The sequence below is a fragment of the Cololabis saira genome, chromosome 10 (genome assembly GCF_033807715.1).
Source record: "Cololabis saira isolate AMF1-May2022 chromosome 10, fColSai1.1, whole genome shotgun sequence".
Lineage (NCBI taxonomy): Eukaryota > Metazoa > Chordata > Actinopteri > Beloniformes > Belonidae > Cololabis > Cololabis saira.
Window position 1 is genome coordinate 45,110,383 of NC_084596.1, and position 19,007 is coordinate 45,129,389.

At 39.3% G+C, this 19,007-nt stretch overlaps 1 protein-coding gene across 1 annotated transcript; it reads left to right on the forward strand.

Annotated features, from left to right (window-relative positions):
• The first annotated feature begins 10,968 nt into the window (after positions 1-10,968).
• Positions 10,969-18,666, forward strand: LOC133453128 (caspase-8-like). The gene is made up of 6 exons (XM_061733010.1): positions 10,969-11,166; positions 16,162-16,502; positions 16,608-16,633; positions 17,557-17,665; positions 17,753-18,293; positions 18,422-18,666. The coding sequence occupies exons 2-6, from the start codon at positions 16,169-16,171 to the stop codon at positions 18,570-18,572; spliced, it is 1,161 nt and encodes a 386-aa protein (XP_061588994.1). The 5' UTR covers positions 10,969-11,166; positions 16,162-16,168; the 3' UTR covers positions 18,573-18,666.
• The last annotated feature ends 341 nt before the right edge of the window (positions 18,667-19,007 follow it).

Genomic DNA, 19,007 nt, shown 5'->3' on the forward strand with positions numbered 1-19,007 from the left:
CATCAAACAAAACACATTTTTAATTTTTCAGACAACAAAATAACATTTGAACCATTTTTCAGACAATAAAATAACTGAAAAAATCTGAAAAATGGTTCAAATATGTTATTTTGTTACTTGAAAAATGTTAAATATGTTTATGTAAAATATGCTTTGTTGATGAGAAAATATGTTTCTCTATTTTTCTTATTTTTGTGAGGGGGATATATATTGTGTTTCGGCACTACCTTGTTCTCTATAGCTGATATAACATGAATTACTCCTATGTGGGATCAATAAAGTTCTTATTTTTGCCATCTGAGAAAATTAAATATATTATATTTGGTGCCTAACTGTTTCCCAAGTATATTAGTGCGTGTGTGAATGAATAAATGAGACGTAAAACGTACATTTCTTTGTAGAAAGGCGCTTTATGAAAATAAATCCATTTACTCCATTTACTCTGCCAGCTCGTCTCTGGGTGAAGGGAAATCTATGAGAATATGAAAGTCAGTGGTAGGTTAATTGATGTGAACTGATCATTTAATCAGTTGATCACCTCTATCATGGTTATTTTAATTCACTTTACTTACTTCATTTTGTATCATACACATACGGTCAAGTTTTTCTCTAGTTGCGCTTGGTGGACCACGTGTTAGGAACAAAGGACACGTGAGAAACCAAAACAAAAGGCGAGGGGTTGTAGTTTCTTCTCCGGTGCTTCCGATGTAGTTTTGTCTCTTTTCTGGCAGCACTGGATTGGACGAGGGGACGAGCCTACAGGACCAGCCAGTGGGAGTGGGAGAGACTAAACAACGCCCTCTCCACCTAGAGTACAAATGTTTACTGCATGCCATGTGGTCGGGGTCCTTTATTTACGGTGGGCGACAAGGGCCAAACGCACTGCAACGGCCTAATGCGTCTCAGTTAAGGAAAACGGTTTCAAGTACAGAAACGATTCAAATTCACAAACTCAAAACGAGGTACAAAAAGAGGAACGTGGTGCAAATGAAAAAACCTGCTGCAAAAAACAAAGACAAATGCAGCATCATCAAACGCTGCAAATAGAGAAACGATGCAAAGCACAAAACGATATAAAACAAGAAACCATCTTCAAAAGGAAAACGCTTCATAACCGGTCACGACAACCGGAAGTGCTCCAAACCTGCAGGGGGCGCTCTGACTGAACCACAGTGTTTACATCCATGGTTTAAACATACAGCGGGAACGGTAATGTGATGTTTATATCACTATATTTATATACAATGTTTATATCACTGTACAACGCTGTACATTGTATCATCTGGGGTAAAATATAATAAAGAAAAGTCTAGTAGGTTGAAGGCCGACGTGTCGCAAAAACTGACTTTATTTGTTTATTCTATTTAATAATGTCTGTTTTTGTACATTTGAATTTATTCTTATACGGAGAACATATTGAAGAGGTAATGTTTATCTAATTTGAGTGATTTTAATTATAGTTCTACTTTTTGTAGTACTTTGTTGTTCCACTTCAAATTGCTGTTGCAGTTTATCTAAAACCAAAAATAAAGTAGATAACGTGTTTACAGTAAATGGTTTATAAATGATCTATTGGATTATTTTGTTTCTTTTAGTAGCCTACACTGTAGATGACACTCAGTATCACTTAGTACTATATCACTTTAAATATTAAGTGTAAATCAACCCCAGGCTGCTCTTGTAGCTGAATTTGCTCCATTTAAGATTAAAAACCATAGATGTTAAAAACCTGCCAGGCTGACAGTAGGATGATGAAACAACTCTGCTGCAACTGTGCAGCTCTCTGACCTTTGACCTGTTGCTTCTCTGTGTGGCCAGTAGGGGCAGTTGCTGACTTTATAAATATTAATTGAAAGATTTTTCTGCAAATTTGTTAATCTGTCGTTCTGCTTCCATGGTCTTAATCACTGTGGATTACAATCTAACTACAACAAAAAGTTCTTGCATCTAGTTTTACAAGTGTATTTGTAACGACAGGGAAGAACATGAAATAAGTTTATAGTGGGTGTGTGAATGATCAATAATCAGTATTATTGGCAGTAATAGAATGATCAATAATCAGTATTATTGGCAGTAATAGAATGATCAATAATCAGTATTATTGGCAGTAATAGAGGACCCCAGAATCAAATGTTGCTTAGGGCCTATGGAGGCTTGGACCGGCCCTGACTAAACGTCTGACTTTTGTCTTTCAAAAGAAAAAGGGCAATTAGAGGTTCTGCTCTAAATTGATGGATAAAAGAAAAGAAGTTGAAGACTGGAAGAGGATTTATTAATCTTCATGAGCAAAGTTGAAGACCTAATAAAAAAAAACATAGCTCAAAATGTGTATTGTTGAAACAGTTATATTGTTACTTATGTATTATTTATTATTATACATGAAGTATTTAAAAAGAACCACGTGTAAGCTGCACAAAATGATTTACAGCGTGTTTCTCAATAACACCACTAACAAACAATGCTTCTCTTATTCAGATTGACACATAAACGTGTACATAGTGTTATTATAAAAATAAATGCCTGATTAAATGTGCAGCGGTTTCCTCCTGAGGTCCTGAGTTGCGGCTTTTCCGCCACTAGGTGGCGACAATCACACACTCGTTTGACTGACGCGTCTTCGCTGGGCCGGGGTTGCCAGATTGGGCGGATTCACGTCTCTTTAGACACTTGGATTTTAGTTTTTAGAACATTGATAAACAATGTTTGATCAAGGTGATGAAAACTGCAGAGTGTGATGCATTACAGATTTTTGAGAGCGTTTTAAAGTCGATTTAAAATGCTGTTTGCTAATTATGACTAATGTTTAATTGGTTATCTTTAAAAAAATATTAAATTCCTGTTTTTACTTACTATGATGTTACTTATTAGGCTATATGGATAACTTGGATCCTAAATATTCAAACATTATCAACCTGGTGATGATTTTGGGTAAATAGCATATTCACACTTGTAAGTGGAGTGGAAATACTCCCTCATTTACTATATTTTTACTTTTTTTTTACCAACTACTTTAAATCTATGAAAAAGATTGATAATATGAATGGGGTTGCCAAGAAAGTGTACTCATCCATAACTCAGTCCTTGCTCTTTTGATTTTATTGTACCTTGCTGTCCATGTGCTTTTTGTTGGTTCTTGTTTCTTGTGTGAATCTGTTCAACCCAGTCTCACATAAAAACGTACCCTGCCTACGTTGGTCCAAAGTGCAAAAACGTAGAGGGGCTACAATATTAGCCCTTGAAATGTATAACTGTTACATTTTGAAATGTATAACTGTTACATTTTTCTGCCTATTCATTTTGCGTCCAAGTCACGTGACTTTTAAGATTCTGGCCGTGACAGCAACAAACATGGTGGACATTTTTCATTTTTGAATGAAAGAAATCAATATTTTGAGTTAGTTTCTCCATAGAAATATACATATTTTACTTTCATAATATTCACTCAGTGAATTTACATAATCACTTGCTTGCTCGTGGTTGCAACGTTTTTTCAGATCTCGTCAGAATAATGTAAAACGGTAACGTTTTAAAAATGTGAAAAAGTAACATTTTGGTTGTTGGTGCTGTGAAAAAAATCAATATTTTGATGCTTCCTCGTTGTTGGGAATTATTTTCAGATCTCGCCAGAATAATAATTTGAAATTGCAACATTTTGGTGCTGGGATACGTGGCCGTGATATATACACGGCCACGTACAGTATGCCGGCGGGATTCCCCCCCCAAACCAGATTTTGATAGCGGAACGAGTCAGCCCACAGAAAGCAGTTTTATTTTGAAAACCAACCGGATTTTCTTGCATTCCAAAAGTCTGACTTCCGGCCCGCCAAAATAAAAGATACAGCCAGACCAGGCCCCCAGTCTCGCGCTCAGCAGGCACGCCGATTTTTTCCAGTGGTCAGCCGCGGTACTGCAACAAAAAATCCCATGGGGCCCAGAAAGCTTTTTTCCCATAGACCGCAATAGTAAAAGAGAAGCCTCTAAAACTGTTCACAGGACACCTCCAGCTGTAATCACCGGCAATTACTAATCTTTGTATTCTATATTTTTAAGTCATGGACTTTATATCCGTCAAAAATGTTTTATAACGGCCAGAAAAGTCAAAGAAAAGTCTCTTTCTGGGCGTGACGTCACGGCTTTGTCCGTGCACTCGCAAAGCGCGGTCGTGTGTGTCTCGGGAACGAGCATGGCTGAAACTAAGCCGTTCGGCGGAATAATCACTCAGAAAAGTGGAAAACACGGCTCAAAGGTGTGTTTTTGTTTGGTCACATCGATTTAGTTTAACTTTATGATAGTTAAAGTCTGTTATTAGTCTCTTGTCAGCTTTCGTTTTTAACCCTCTGATGCACAACATGGGTCAAAAGTGACCCGACTGAGATTTTACGTTATTTATATTTGTAATGGATAAGTTTTATCTTTTGGTCTTCCAGGTATTCCTCTGCAGAGCATGCGTTTCATGCGCCGGCATAGGAAGGTCAACCTACATCTGGAGCTGCTGATCCAGTTTTACTCTGCACTTGCCTGATTGTCTGGTTTGGTTCAGCCACCAAACAGGACAGACACAGTGTATGTATGTGTATGTATATATATATATATATATATATATATATATATATATATATATATATATATATATATATATATATATATATATATATATATATATATATATATATATATGTATATATATATATATATATATATATATATATATATATATATATATACATACATACACACACATATATATATATGTATGTATGTATGTATGTATGTATGTATGTATGTATGTATGTATGTATGTATGTATGTATGTATGTATGTATGTATGTATATATATATATATATATATATATATATATATATATATATATACACACTTGTGTGACTTGTGTAATTTATTTGCTTTTTTTTGTTTGTTCTTCCCCCCCCAAGTTCTACGCTTAACCCATAACCCATTGTATTTGCTTAATACAAATCTGATATTTGCTGTATTTGTATCTGTATTTGCTTAATACAAATACAAAAATGTATTTAAATGAAAGAAATGCTCATCAAGGAGTTGTTTGTGTTGATATTTAAAAGAATGACTAGATATGCTTTTAAGAAACACTTGCAAGCGGTCTCTTAATTTTTTTTTCCATGACAAAAGACATTGGGTTTATAATAAAACCTCAGTAAACGAGGGGGAGCTGCTCTGATCAGTGTTGAGCAGCAGCTGAGCAGGAGACCCTCTGTCATTCATTGAGCTGGAGCTGCGCGCTATGGCACAGAGCTCAGGTGGGACGCTCAGGTCACACTCGGTCTAAACGCCCTGACCAGGGGGATCACAGACGGAGTGAAGGCAGCGGTGACCACTCTCAGAATCGGAATAAGAACTGTTTTTATTGCCAAGAGCAGTAAAGGTCAGTTTACAGCACAAGGAACTTGTCTTGATGTAAGGTGCAAACATAAAGGTACCGGTAAAAAAAATACTTTAAAGAGAAGTATAAAAATAGAATTAAGAATTAAAATAAAATACCTCCCCCCCGCATAAATACACATAAAATAATAGAACAAAGAGGCTAAGTTATCGTGAAAAATGTTGTAGTGCGGTGACTGCCAATAGATTTGGGGTTATTTAGGGGGAGCTGGGCCATTGTTCAACAGGCTGACTGCAGAGGGGAAGACAGACACTACTTGTGGCGTGAAGTCCTGGGCCCTCATTTATCAACCATGCGTATGCACAGATCTGTGCGTAAAGCGTGCGTACGAGCATTCCCACGCAAAGTATGGTATTTATCAACATGTATCTGTGCGCAGAAACACGTGTAAATATACGCACAGCTCCGACCATGCGTACACACAAAACCTAGTGGTAGAACAGTGAAACTACAAATAGAACCCATTAAAAGAGTCTCAAACTTTACATGTGAAGTTTGAGATCGCTGAACTGTGACTGAACGGGGAACATGTGCACATGTTCCCCGTTTCCTCCAATTTCTCCATAAGTAATTCAGACATTTTGAATAATTGGTGTGAAAAGCTATAAAAGACAGCTTTGGCAGGACGACCTGAAAAGAAAATACAAGTACCATGGCTTATCTTGCACTGTTGGAGGATTTAGAGACCGTGCGCTCCGCAAAAACACGCTCCGCATGCGCTTTTTCAAAGAGCGCGCTGATCTGTTGATCAGTGAGAGCACGGAGCGGCTTCTCAGCAGGTACCGCTTCCCCAAAAAAGTTCTGATGGATCTATGCTGCGATTTACAACTCCATCCCAGTCACATCCAGCTCCTGCGGGATGTTTGTCCACCGGAACATTTCAGAGAGAGATTGGAGACATGCGGCATTTCGCAGCAAAATCATGCCGGCAGTGTTGGATGCAATAATTTCTCTGGCCCTGATTTACACCCAGTTTCCATAAACACATCACCAACAAGCCCAAATTAAACGAGGATTTCACGCCATCGCCGGATTCCCAAACATAATTGGAGCTATAGATTGCACCCACATTGCCATAAAAGCACCATCACACAATGAATTTAGTTACGTGAACATGAAAGGATTTCATTCAATCAATGCACAAATAATCTGCGATGCAACTATGTCTCTGTTGCCCGTCGTTGCCCGGTGGCCTGGAGGAACGCAACACTCCTTTTATTCTGCAGAACAGCTCGGTTGTTTGCACCTGTTTGCAGAGATGGGAGGCTACAGCCGATCACCCGCTCAGCAGAGTCAAAGCATGCTGCAGTTTGGTCTTGTCTATGGCTGTAGCTGCAGCACACACACCACACTGTCAACACATTGCATTGCCAATTTGCACCAAACAGAAATGTTTAATAGCAAGAATAATAATGGTTTGTCATTCTTGTACTTAAACATTTCCGTTGTAGCCAACGGTGTATGGTTTGTGAAAATAAGATATCAGGCAGGAATAACACTTAATGTGAGCCCAGAAGCTGTAAAAGAATCAGAGAAAATGCAAAGTTAATTACGCCTAACATTCGGACTGCACGATCATTAATAGACAAAAAGATTTACCCAAAGGTATATAGATAAATAGCATATGACAGCTTGTGTTATTGTGGGGAATCCCATGTGTTTTTTTGTTTGTTTGTTTTTATAAAGATGACTCGTTTTATCCTTACTCAAAAAAATTAAACTCCACAAATTAACCACATTTAAACATAATATTTGACATATTTAAACATAATACTTGACAAAACTTGTAATACAAAAAATATTTGTCTTAATGTAAGTAATAAACTTGGGAAGTTTCATGGTGATACCTGCTATTTACATTTTTACCCTATTTTAGCCTATTAACCTGGGGTGTCTCATCTTAAATAAAAATGACTCGTTTTATCTTTAATTAAAAAAAACACACAAATGAACCATGTATAGTCTATAACCATGACTTTGAGAACAGCATCGGTTGATTTGCCCTATAAATCCCTAATTTCATTGTGTACATCTATCATTACCGGTCTGAAGGACTCATGAGCGCGCAGCGCTTGTCCAGAGCGCGCAGCGCTCGTTCACATTGCCCCGGGGCATGATGGGAGGCCCCAGAGCATCATGGGAGGTGACTCAACTGCGCATGCTCTATGGGCCCGTGTACCAGGAAGTAAACCAGGAAGTCAGAAATTTTTTCGGCGGATGCGCTGGGTGAGCAAACTCCATTGAAATGAATGGGCGGCCATTTTCGATCCGGTATCCAGTTATATAATACATCCATGAGCCAGACGAAGGAAAAAATTAAAATAATCCCTCTGGGATCCCCCTATACGTCATAGTGACGAGGGGGATCCTGGACACGTGACAGATGCCCCCGATCGTGTGCCGGTTAATATTTAAGATAGTTAAGTTTAGAGTAACTAAACTAAGTAGGGATGCTGTTATAATAATAATAAATGATTATAAATAATTTGAATTAATTATTAATTATATATCAGACTTAACCTCCAGAAATTAATTAATAATTTATATTAATCATAATATTAATATTTAGTATAATAATAAATACACCTGTAGCACAAACCAGTGTTTATAGCAAACATTCAGAGACATTATCAGACAATGATTAATGACAACATAAGTAATGTGACTGTCTTTCAACCATTTCTTAACATCAACATCAAATATTTGAATGGATGGCACTCCACTGTTCTGGTGTCTAAACCGTGCAGTATAAAGTACACAATCTTAGCATAAACAAAACAAAAAAAAGTCACAAGCTCAAAAAGTTGTATTTTTCTACAATACTGCAATAGTTCGGCTTTTCGTCCAGCGCTTTAAAAAAGATGAGGGAAGTTAGGAAACCAGGTTGCCAGATTTCCAGTGGCCGTTTTTCACGCATATAGCAGTGCGTCGTTGACTAAGTACAGGCGGAGTTGTCAAGTAATGCGTGAAAAACGCTGACAATAGCAAACCTGGCAACCACTAATATTGAGTTTTTTTAGCCACTTACCCCAAAACACGGTTCGATTAATTTTCCATGGATGATTGCAATTACTGTAGAAACAGTATATAATTTATCTAGACTTTATGTGTTAAACTATACTTTTGAATCTAAACTATTCATCAGTCCGACCATCTCTTCTTCTTAGATTTTTAGATTTAGATTTATTTATTTGCACAGTTAAACATTACACAAATAAAAGTACCAACTTTAAAAATTTAAAGTGCAGGAAGAGGCGAAAACTCAAAGAGCTTATCAGGTGCCTCCACCTATAGTTAACATAAAATTTAATATCATACTTATAAAAACAAAATATACAAATTATCAGTTAGAAATCTATAAATGATAGAAATTAAAGGAAAATTACAAAGAATTTACACAAAAGAAAAATTATGGGATAAATGAAAAACGAGTACAATTTAATAATTAAGAAACAAACAAAAAAATAAACGACTAAATAACAAACCAGATGAACAAAAAAATAATAATGCAAAATTAAGTTGCTTACTGACTTCAGTATTAGAAACAAAGCAGTGCACTGTCCTGGTTTATATAAAACATGTTATTAATGTTCATGCACTTTAATTTGTCCAGCTGTACAGTGTTTACATGTACAAGCCTAGGAGACAGTGAGGAAATATACAAATGCACTTTCTTGTATGAAGTTTTGGCATTGAATAAATGCATAACTACAGACGTTTTCCTTTTTATAGGTATTTTTTTTTTTCAGTCCCATATATCGTGATATATCGCTCTTATTGATATATCGATATATCGAATATCGTGATATTATCGATATCCTGGGCCACATATCGCCAAAGTATCGAATTGGGACTTACCCGTATCGTCCCACCCCTAATAATATATATATATATATATATATATATATATATATATATATATATATATATATATATATATATATATATATATATATATATATATATATATATATATACATACAGAGGTGGACAGAGTACTCGAACCCAGTACTTGAGTAAGAGTACAAATACTACTGGTCAAAATTTACTCCGTTACAAGTAAAAGTAGCTCAGTCAAAATATTACTCGAGTAAGAGTAGAAAAGTACTTGCTTTTAAAGGTACTTAAGTATCCAAAAGTAAATGCTTTTAAATTTACTTTAAGTAAAAGTAAGAGTAAGAGTACATTTCTTTCTTTTCCACATCAGTAAATTACTATATTTTTTCTAATTTAATTTAAGGATCTTTTAACTCTTGTTTCTTCAAATTCGATGTTGAGTTGTTGAAAGCAGAGAGGTAGTTCTGCTTCGGCAGACACAATAAACATTTGAAAATAAATGTCTGTGGTTTGTCTGTGCCCTCGTTTTTTACTCGGTCGAACTCAAACATTGAGTTAAGATACGGCCAAGGATTTTGTGAAAGTCCCTGCTCCGAGTCCGGCTCATTATCAGACTCTGACGACTCAGCGGATTGTCTTTCTTCTCCTGACGCAGGCGTAGCCGTTGTTGCGGGACTGTCTTGACAAACGCAGGCTACTTTGGCGGTATCGTTTTGAGGAGGCTTGACGTATTTCCGCTTTACGTACATCCCAGTGGAGAGCGTGCACTGTGATAGGTCTCCTCCTTTGACAAAAACAGCTTGTGTCCAATAGGATTTTAGGGAAGAAGAAAAAAGAGCAGACCTGAAAGTAACGAGTACTTTTCAGCCTTCCTAGAAATGTACTCGAGTAAAAGTAAAAATATTTGTCTTGGAAATGTATTCAAGTACCAAAGAAATCTAATACTCTCTCTCTCTCTATATATATATATATATATATATATATATGTCTCTCTCTCTCTCTCTCTCTCTATATATATATATATATATATATATAGAGAGATATATATATATATATATATATATATATATATATATATATACATATATATATATATATATATATATATATATATATATATATATATATATATATATATATATATATATATATATATATGTATATATGTATGGGTGTATGCCTATGGTGTGATTATGTGTGTAAGTAGATATATTCATAGATACAGAGCAGATACAGTATAATGTAAATAAGTATATTTATATAAATATTTATATGGGCATGTGTGTACAAATATATAGAAATATTTAACTATGTGTATGTATGTATAAGTATGTGTGTGAGTATAATTACAGTATATAATAATAATAATAATAATAATAATAATAATAATAATAATAATAATAATAATAATAATAAGTTATTTAGCAGTGTGAGTACAGTGTGTGAGTATTTATAAATACAGGTTAAATGATCAGTGAATGGGGGTAGGACTAAATAAGTTTACACTTCTTCCTACTCCTTTTTTGGCACATGTAAATTAAGGTAGCAAGTTTTAAAAGATGAAATTCTTTGTTTTGTTGTTTTGTTTTCTTAAACTTCTCATGAAGTGTTGTTTTTTTTAAATATTCAAAAATAAAACTGGGTTTTTCAGATGTGGCAACTCTGGTTGGCTTTTACTTTCACTTTTACGCGGTAACGCGGGGCATAATAATAACCCACTGGTTCAGACGAGACTGATCACCAGTTTACCAGCCCGCAGGTCTACATCACCAGTCTGCTCTCACAGAACACGGACTTTGTCCTGAACTCGTCTGGAAAGGGAAAGTTTACCCGCGAGCAGGAATAAGGAGCAAGTATAGGATCCCACATCCACACAAACTTATACAGACACATATACATACTGGACAGGGTAAGGTGTATTTCTGATCTGATTTTCATGGCCTAGATGATGTTTTACTGTATATTGGAATGTTTCATGTATGTTTTTTTGCTTTAAGATACTAATTTACATGTAAAGTAAAGTTTAATGTAGGTTTGTCGTGTTATTTCGTTTTCTTTGTCTTGTTTTTAACTGTTTTAAATGTATTGTTTTTTTAATGTGTTAAACTGTGTTTAAGGGCATAGCTAATGGGGATCCTTATAAATAAACTAATAAACTAAGTAACTAACGTGTGTGTTGTATTGTTTTTGTGTAGTGTGGGTTCAATGACAACACCGTATCTTGAAGATGCAGGCAGGTTTATATAGCAGTTCTCAAAAGCAGTTACAGGCAGCTCGACTCAACTCTTCTTCGTCGGTTGATCTGCACAGACGCGGTGCGCCCCCTACTGTCAGGATTTATAAACAGAATTCCATTAACAACAGATACCAAGCAAATCTCATTTGCTGTTATCATTACATCTTCCTTTTTTTTTTCTTTAAAAGTAAACCTTTCGACTTTTATAAACATTTTACTTATTTAAGTAAACACAGTTAACATTAATAAAATCCGCTTATGTTAACCTCAAACTGTACCAAACAAGTACATAAATGCATCTAAACCTTAACGCAATCTGATGACCTCAGAATCAACATATAAACTAATTTAAATCTGTTCAATGAGTCTCTCAGGTGGCTTCACATTTCTTGAAGACTTTCTGAACGTTTGTTCTTGCTTCTGAGCAGGTGTCACAGGTGATAGAGTCCTGAGCGTGTGTGTAGGTTGTTCAGCAGCCTCAGACGTCTGTTCTCCAGTTGCAGTTCCTTTGAGAAGATCTCTGCGATTACGTCTCAGAAGAGCTCCGTCTTCCGTCTGGATGGTGTATGACCTTGGTTGAACTTCACGTAGAACTTTTGCTTTCTGTCTCCATGTGTTTGTTTTGTCTTTAAACCTCACTTCGTCCCCAGTATGCAGTTCAGGTAAGTTCTTTGTTCCTCTGTCATAATAGAACTTCTGTTTTACTTTTTGCTGCTCTTTGAACGTTTTCACACTGTTACTTTCCTCTGTTTTAAGTAAGCCATCCTGGATGGGCAGGTTTGATCTCAGGCGTCGTCCCATAAGGAGCTGAGCTGGCGACACGCCACACTCGAGTGGTGTCGTGCGGTACACTAGCAGGCTCTGGTAGAAGTCAGTTTCACCATCACGTGCCTTGCTCATCAGCCTCTTCACTGTTTGGACTGACTTTTCAACTAGCCCATTAGACTGCGGGTAATGTGGACTTGATGTTGTGTGAACAAAGTCCCATGCTGTGGCAAACTGTCTGAACCTCATGTTAGAAAATTGTGGTCCATTGTCAGTAAAAACTTCACTCGGCACTCCATGTCTCGAGAATATGGCTTTCATGGATGTAATCACAGCCTCTGCCGTTGTAGTGTGCAATCTACAGACTTCTGGATACAGTGAATAATAGTCTGTGACTACAATGTAGTCCTTTCCTCCAGAAACAAAGAGGTCAGCACCTACCTTCTGATAAGGGCGGTCTGGCACGGGGTGTGGCTTAAGTGGCTCTGCAGGATTTCTAGATTGATATTTTAAACATATTGCACAGTTTGACACTTCATTAGTCACATCCTGATTAATATGTGGCCAATACATCACCTCACGTGCTCTCTTTTTGCATTTTTCAATGCCAAGATGTCCTGCGTGTATCTTCTTGAGCATGTCTCCTCGTAGACTCTTCGGAATCACTATCTTGCTTCCCTTGTAGATGATACCTTCCACTATCGATAGTTCTGCTCTGCAGTTCCAGTACTCTTGAATGACAGATGAGCAGTCTTGCTTACAGTTGGGCCATCCATCAATGATAGTTTTGCTCAAGGTTCCTAATGTGTCATCTTCACTTGTCTCTGCTCTTATGAGCTTCATTTTTTCATCTGCAACAGGCAGTGCACTTGTGATCATGTTCACATATACTTCCACATCATTGTCCATTTTGGTGTTTGCTGGCTCTTTTGGGTCAACAGCTCTGGATAAAGTGTCGGCTGTGTACATCAGCTTACCAGGGGTGTACATCACGTTGAGTGTGTATCGTTGCAGCCGGATCATCATCCTTTGGATTCGCAGTGGACAGTTGTTAAGTGGCTTCTGGAACAACGCGATCAGTGGTTTATGGTCAGTTTCAACACTGATTGCTTGCCCTGACACAAACTGGTGGAATCTTTCACAGGCATATGTTATGCTGAGCAGTTCTTTCTCTATTTGTGCATACCTTGTCTCTGCGTCTGTCATGGAACGCGAAGCATATGCAATAGGTTGCCAGTCATCAAACTTTTGCATAAGAACAGCTCCAAGCCCACTCTGTGATGCATCTGATGAGATCTTAATGGGTCTCACTGGGTCATAAAAATTCAGCACTGGCTCTTCTGTGAGCAGCGTCTTTAAGTTGCACCACGACTTCTCATGTTCGTGATTCCACTCCCATTCAATTTTCTTTTCTGTCAGCTGTCTCAGTGGTGCCATCTTTTCAGAGAGATTAGGTATGAATTTCCCCATGTAATTTATCATACCATTAAACCTCTGTACATCCTTTTTACACTGTGGCCTTGGCATGTTTTCTATTGCTGACACTTTTCTGGGATCGGGTCTGATGCCTTCACTGCTCAGGATGTCACCCACAAATGTCAGTTCCTTGACTCCAAGCTGGCATTTCTCTTTGTTCAGCTTGAGATTAGCTTTTCTGGTTGCCTCAAGAACATTTCTTAGTCTTATGTCATGCTCAGCTTTTGTGCTTCCCCACACAATAATGTCATCCATGGATGTGTCCACTCCTTCCAGGTGCTCATAGATCATGTGTATTGTTTTATGATACACTTCAGGTGCTGAGGCAATGCCGAATGGCAGTCGCCGGAACCTATATCTGCCAAATGGACTGTTGAATGTGCATAGTTTTGAGCTTGCATCGTCCAACTTTAGTTGCCAAAATCCTGATGATGCATCTAGTTTGCTAAAATATTTAGCATTTGCAAACTGTGACATTATTTCTTCTCTTGTAGGCAGTTTGAAATGTTCTCTCTTTATGGCTCTGTTCAGATCTCTAGGATCCATGCACACTCTTGGCTTGCCATTCTTTTTCTCAACAATGACCAACGAACTCACCCACTCTGTTGGTTCATCGATCCTTTCAATGACCTCCAGGTTCTCCATCCTGTCCAGCTCATCCTTCAGTGGCTTTTGAAGAGCAAATGGTACTTTGCGGCATGGATGTATGACTGGTGGCACGCTGTTGTCCACTCTGATGGTGTGTTCTCCTGAAAGGCAGCCAAGACCCTGGAACAAGTCACTGTATTCTTTCATTAAATCATCATAGTCCATATCATCATCAGTTTCCACAATAAGCACTCTTTTAATTAGGTTCAGTTTCTCACAGGCATTTAAACCTAATATGGGCTGCACATTCTTCGGCACCACGATGAATGTTAGTGTATGTTGTTTGTCCTTGTGTGTCACTTTAACGATGCATTTACCTTTCACAGGTATTTCCGCTCCTGAGTATCCACTTACTTTCACTTTAGTAGCATGTATTTTTGGTCTGGGTCTGATTTTCTTGAACTCTGCCTCTGATATGACGTTCGCTTGGGCACCGGTATCCAGTTTAACCTCCATGTGAGTGTCATTCACCTTGAGTGTCATCATCCAATCCTTTTTTCCGACTTTGTTTTCTGTCACAGCATCTACATAGAACTCCTCTGTTTCATCTTCATCCACTGTATGGACTTTGCTTTGTCTTGGGGTACTATTTCTGCAGCACCGAGCATAATGGTTACTTTTGTTACAGTTGTTGCATGTTTTGCCATATGCCGGACATTTTTTAGGAGGATGCTGTGTGCCACATCGACCACAAGTCTTCCCTTTACTGTCTCTGTTAGTTAGTAACTTTGTATGTTGTTTAATGTCAGCGGTAGCACTCCTTTTATTAACTCTGTGTGTGTTTTTATTCACAGCATCTACCTTGCAGCCGTCACTGAACAGTTCTCTTGCTTGCTCTTTCACAGCCTCAGCCGCTCTGCACAGTTTCAATGCTTTTTCCAGGTCGAGATTTTCCTCTCTCAGTAGCCTCTCTCTTAGACCATTATCAGGAATCCCGCACACGAGTCTGTCCTTTATCAGGGAGTCTGCCAGCCCGCCAAATTCACACGTCTTGCTTCTGTTGCGTAGCTCGGTCACATACTGATCAATTGTCTCTCCAGTCTTCTGTGCACACGTGAAGAATTTGTGCCTCTCAAACGTCACGTTTCTCTTTGGTATGCAGTATGCTTCAAAATTGTCCATTATGTTCTCCAAATTTATTTCGTCTCCATCATCAAACGTGAAGTTATTATATACTTCAAGTGCTTCCTCACCCACAACGTGTAAAAACACTGACGCTTGCTTTTTATCACTTTCCTCGTCAAGTCCAATTGCTGACAGGTACAAAGCAAAGCGCTGCTTAAATCTTCTCCAATTTTCAGCCACGTTCCCAGTAAGCTGAAGAGCGGGTGGTGGTTGTAAGCCATTCATGTTGCCGTCGTTTTAGCAACACCACGTTCACTGCTGAGCTGATGCTTCGTAACTGTTAGCTGGGTGGCTAACCGTAGCTTGCCTCGGTAGCTCGTCTCCGTTGCTTTATTTACGTCAGTTACGACCCTCACCTCTCTTCAAGACCATCTTCTGACACCATGTATTGTTTTTGTGTAGTGTGGGTTCAATGACAACACCGTATCTTGAAGATGCAGGCAGGTTTATATAGCAGTTCTCAAAAGCAGTTACAGGCAGCTCGACTCAACTCTTCTTCGTCGGTTGATCTGCAGAGACGCGGTGCGCCCCCTACTGTCAGGATTTATAAACAGAATTCCATTAACAACAGATACCAAGCAAATCTCATTTGCTGTTATCATTACATGTGTGACTGAATATCAACGTGTTATTTCTCTCTCTTGTCTCAATCAGACTCAGCATGTCGGCCAGAGACACTCTGAGGGACAAGAAAATAGACATTCAGAATACTTTAGTTGGAGACTACCCGTTAATCCTCAACAAAGTTTTGGTGAAGAAACTGATCACCCCGCGGGATTACAATAATCTGAAAAGAATCCCAAATGTAACCGTGGAGGGACACGTTATTGAGCTTGTGGACAAAATCTACAACAGAGGAGAATCGTGTTGCAGGAACTTCCTGGACCTGCTGCAGAGAGACGACGACATCAAGAGCGCCTTCCCGGAGCTGGAGCTGAAGCGCATGCGCACCAGCTCGCCGCTACCCGCACCTGTCCCGGTCTCTGGTCCCACAGGTGCTTAACACGCATGCTTTATGTTTAACATGTTTAACACACATGCGCAGCGTTTGCAGCAATTCTTACCAGATGTACGTGTCTGATTATTTGTTTCACTTTCAGATGGTGAAGACCGACTGCATGACCAGGTGAGCTGCTAACGGACACGTCCCTCTGCTGTCTGACGCCAATCTGAGTTTAATGTTGATTTATGTCACATTTAGGGTCGCCAACTTCCTGAATAATAAATAAGGGACTCCTCATCTGCAGGGCCGGCCAACCCCGTTACCTTATACCTTCCTGGTGTGGTGAATTTATTTAGCCCCTTTTTTTTTAGTGAAACGATTTTTTAAATATTTGACTCGAAACTGAATTCAATTAGATGCATATTTTTGAATGCTATGAACACATGGAAAACACATTATTGAATTAAATGTTATTTGTATAGCGTCCAATACAACAAAAGTTGTCTCTAGGCGCTTTCCAGAGACCCAGAACATTATTATCCAGCAATTCATTTTAATACAAAATAACAAAATGAACTGAATAAAATAAGTATCTTTCTTAAGCAGAAACCATGTCCTGCTTAACTTAAAATTGTATAAATGAATATAAAACAATAGAAAGAAAGCAGAACATCCATCCTGTAATTGTGTACATTTTTAGTGAAATAACAAAAGTGCAAACAGAAAGTCCGTAGTAAACTTGTAAACATATTTGAGCCTCAAAGGCCATGACTGTAGCTACAGTTGGAGTAAAACAGAACAAAATAACTCATGAACTCAACAGCTCAATGACATTTCCATTGGCATTTTATGACTATTTTCTGACTCTCACAGTAAAACGGGACAAAGTGCATCCCTTTTCAGCTCCATAGGGGATGCTACTTTAGTTTATAAATATGGGACGATTCCGCTTTTCAAGGGACGGTTGGAAACACTAGTCACATTTCTGTCTCAAAGGTCCGTCAGCACTGGCTTGTTGGTGTAGTAACAGTCTCTGTCGTACGGTGACATCCGCGCGGTAAGAGGACCTGCACCGCTCTGAAGTGAAGCCGCTGCTCTGTTTTCAGGGGGATGTTTATCGGCTGCAGAGCCGGCCCGTCGGCCTCTGTGTGATCCTGAACAACGAGAACTTCACTGACCTCCTCTCAGCCAGAGCAGGAACAGGCCGAGATGCTCGTATGCTTCACACACTCTTCCACAGCATGGTCTCTGTTGGTGGTGGTGGTTCAGCCGTGATGCTTCATGTCCTGTCATGTCCCACAGAGAGTCTGGCAGAGGTGTTCAGCTGGCTGGGATTCAGAGTCCTGATGTGCAGGGATCAGACCAGGGACCAGATGGATGACACTCTGACCTGGTTGGCCTCTCTGGATGTCCGAGTTCAGCCTCCGCGGATTCAGGAGTGGCACCACGGCAGCTTCGCTGGCCTCCAGCAGGACGTGAGGCACGGCGATGCCTTCATCTGCTGCGTCCTGAGTCATGGGAGTAAAGGTGTAGTTGTGGGGGTCGACGGGGAGTCCCTCTCCATCAAAGAAGTTACCAGAAGGTTCAGGGCCAGTAAGCAGTCGGCCCTGACCAACAAGCCCAAGGTGTTCATCATCCAGGCCTGCCAAGGACCTGGGATACAGAGAGGGGTTTTACGGAGCGGTCTGGAGGCGGATGATGCTGGTTCTCTGTCCACCCCTGAAGAGGCAGATGTCCTGGTTGCCATGGCCACCGTGGAAGATCATGCAGCAATGAGACACATAACACAAGGGAGCTGGTTCATCCAGTCAGTGTGTCGGCAGCTGAAGGAGTGTTGTCCAAGGTGAGAAACGCAGGTGTAGTCACCAGTTATCTGGGTGGGGGGGGGGGGTGTAACTACCCCGTAGTGTTGTATGTAGACTTGATCATCCCCTGTGAACTGACAGTGAAAACCTTTTGTAAATGTTTCAGGAGGGAGGACCTCACCAACATCCTCTACCGTGTGAATAATGACGTGAGCCAGAAGGAGGGCAGGAAGGAAAGACCCGGCCAGGTGAAGCAGATGCCCGAAGTGAGGTTCACCCTGAGGAAGAGGCTTGTGCTGTCCCCCCCTCACCCCTGAATTCAACCACCAGAAAACTGAGACAGCAGACCTTCTGAATGTTAGCCAGCCAAATATATATATATAGAGAGAGAGAGAGAGAGAGAGAGAGAGAGAGAGAGAGAGAGAGAGAGATTTGTAAGAGCATTCTCAGAGTCCATAGGATCACCCCCAACAATGGATGCCGAGCAGAACTGGGACAATTTCCCCTTTTAATTGGGATACAAAAAAGAGCCATCAAATTTTACCAACGCCTAAAAGCAAGCAACCCCGACTCCTACCACTACAAAGCTCTCCACAGCCAAGAGGAGAAGCAAGAGAAGAGTCTCCTCAGCCAGCTGGTCCTGAGGCTCACCTGCTCTACCAACAGCAGGCCTCAGGACAGCCCTCACACAATCCGGCCCAACCAGATTATAGCCAAAGAAAAAGACAATTACATTAACTATTGGACATCTA

Bases quoted from the DNA above. Each gene is read 5' to 3' on its own strand.
- LOC133453128 (XM_061733010.1), top strand. From the start codon at position 16,169: ATGTCGGCCAGAGACACTCTGAGGGACAAGAAAATAGACATTCAGAAT. The intron at 17,666-17,752 runs GTATGCTTCACA...CATGTCCCACAG, and splicing joins AGGAACAGGCCGAGATGCTC to AGAGTCTGGCAGAGGTGTTC. The intron at 18,294-18,421 runs GTGAGAAACGCA...TAAATGTTTCAG, and splicing joins CTGAAGGAGTGTTGTCCAAG to GAGGGAGGACCTCACCAACA.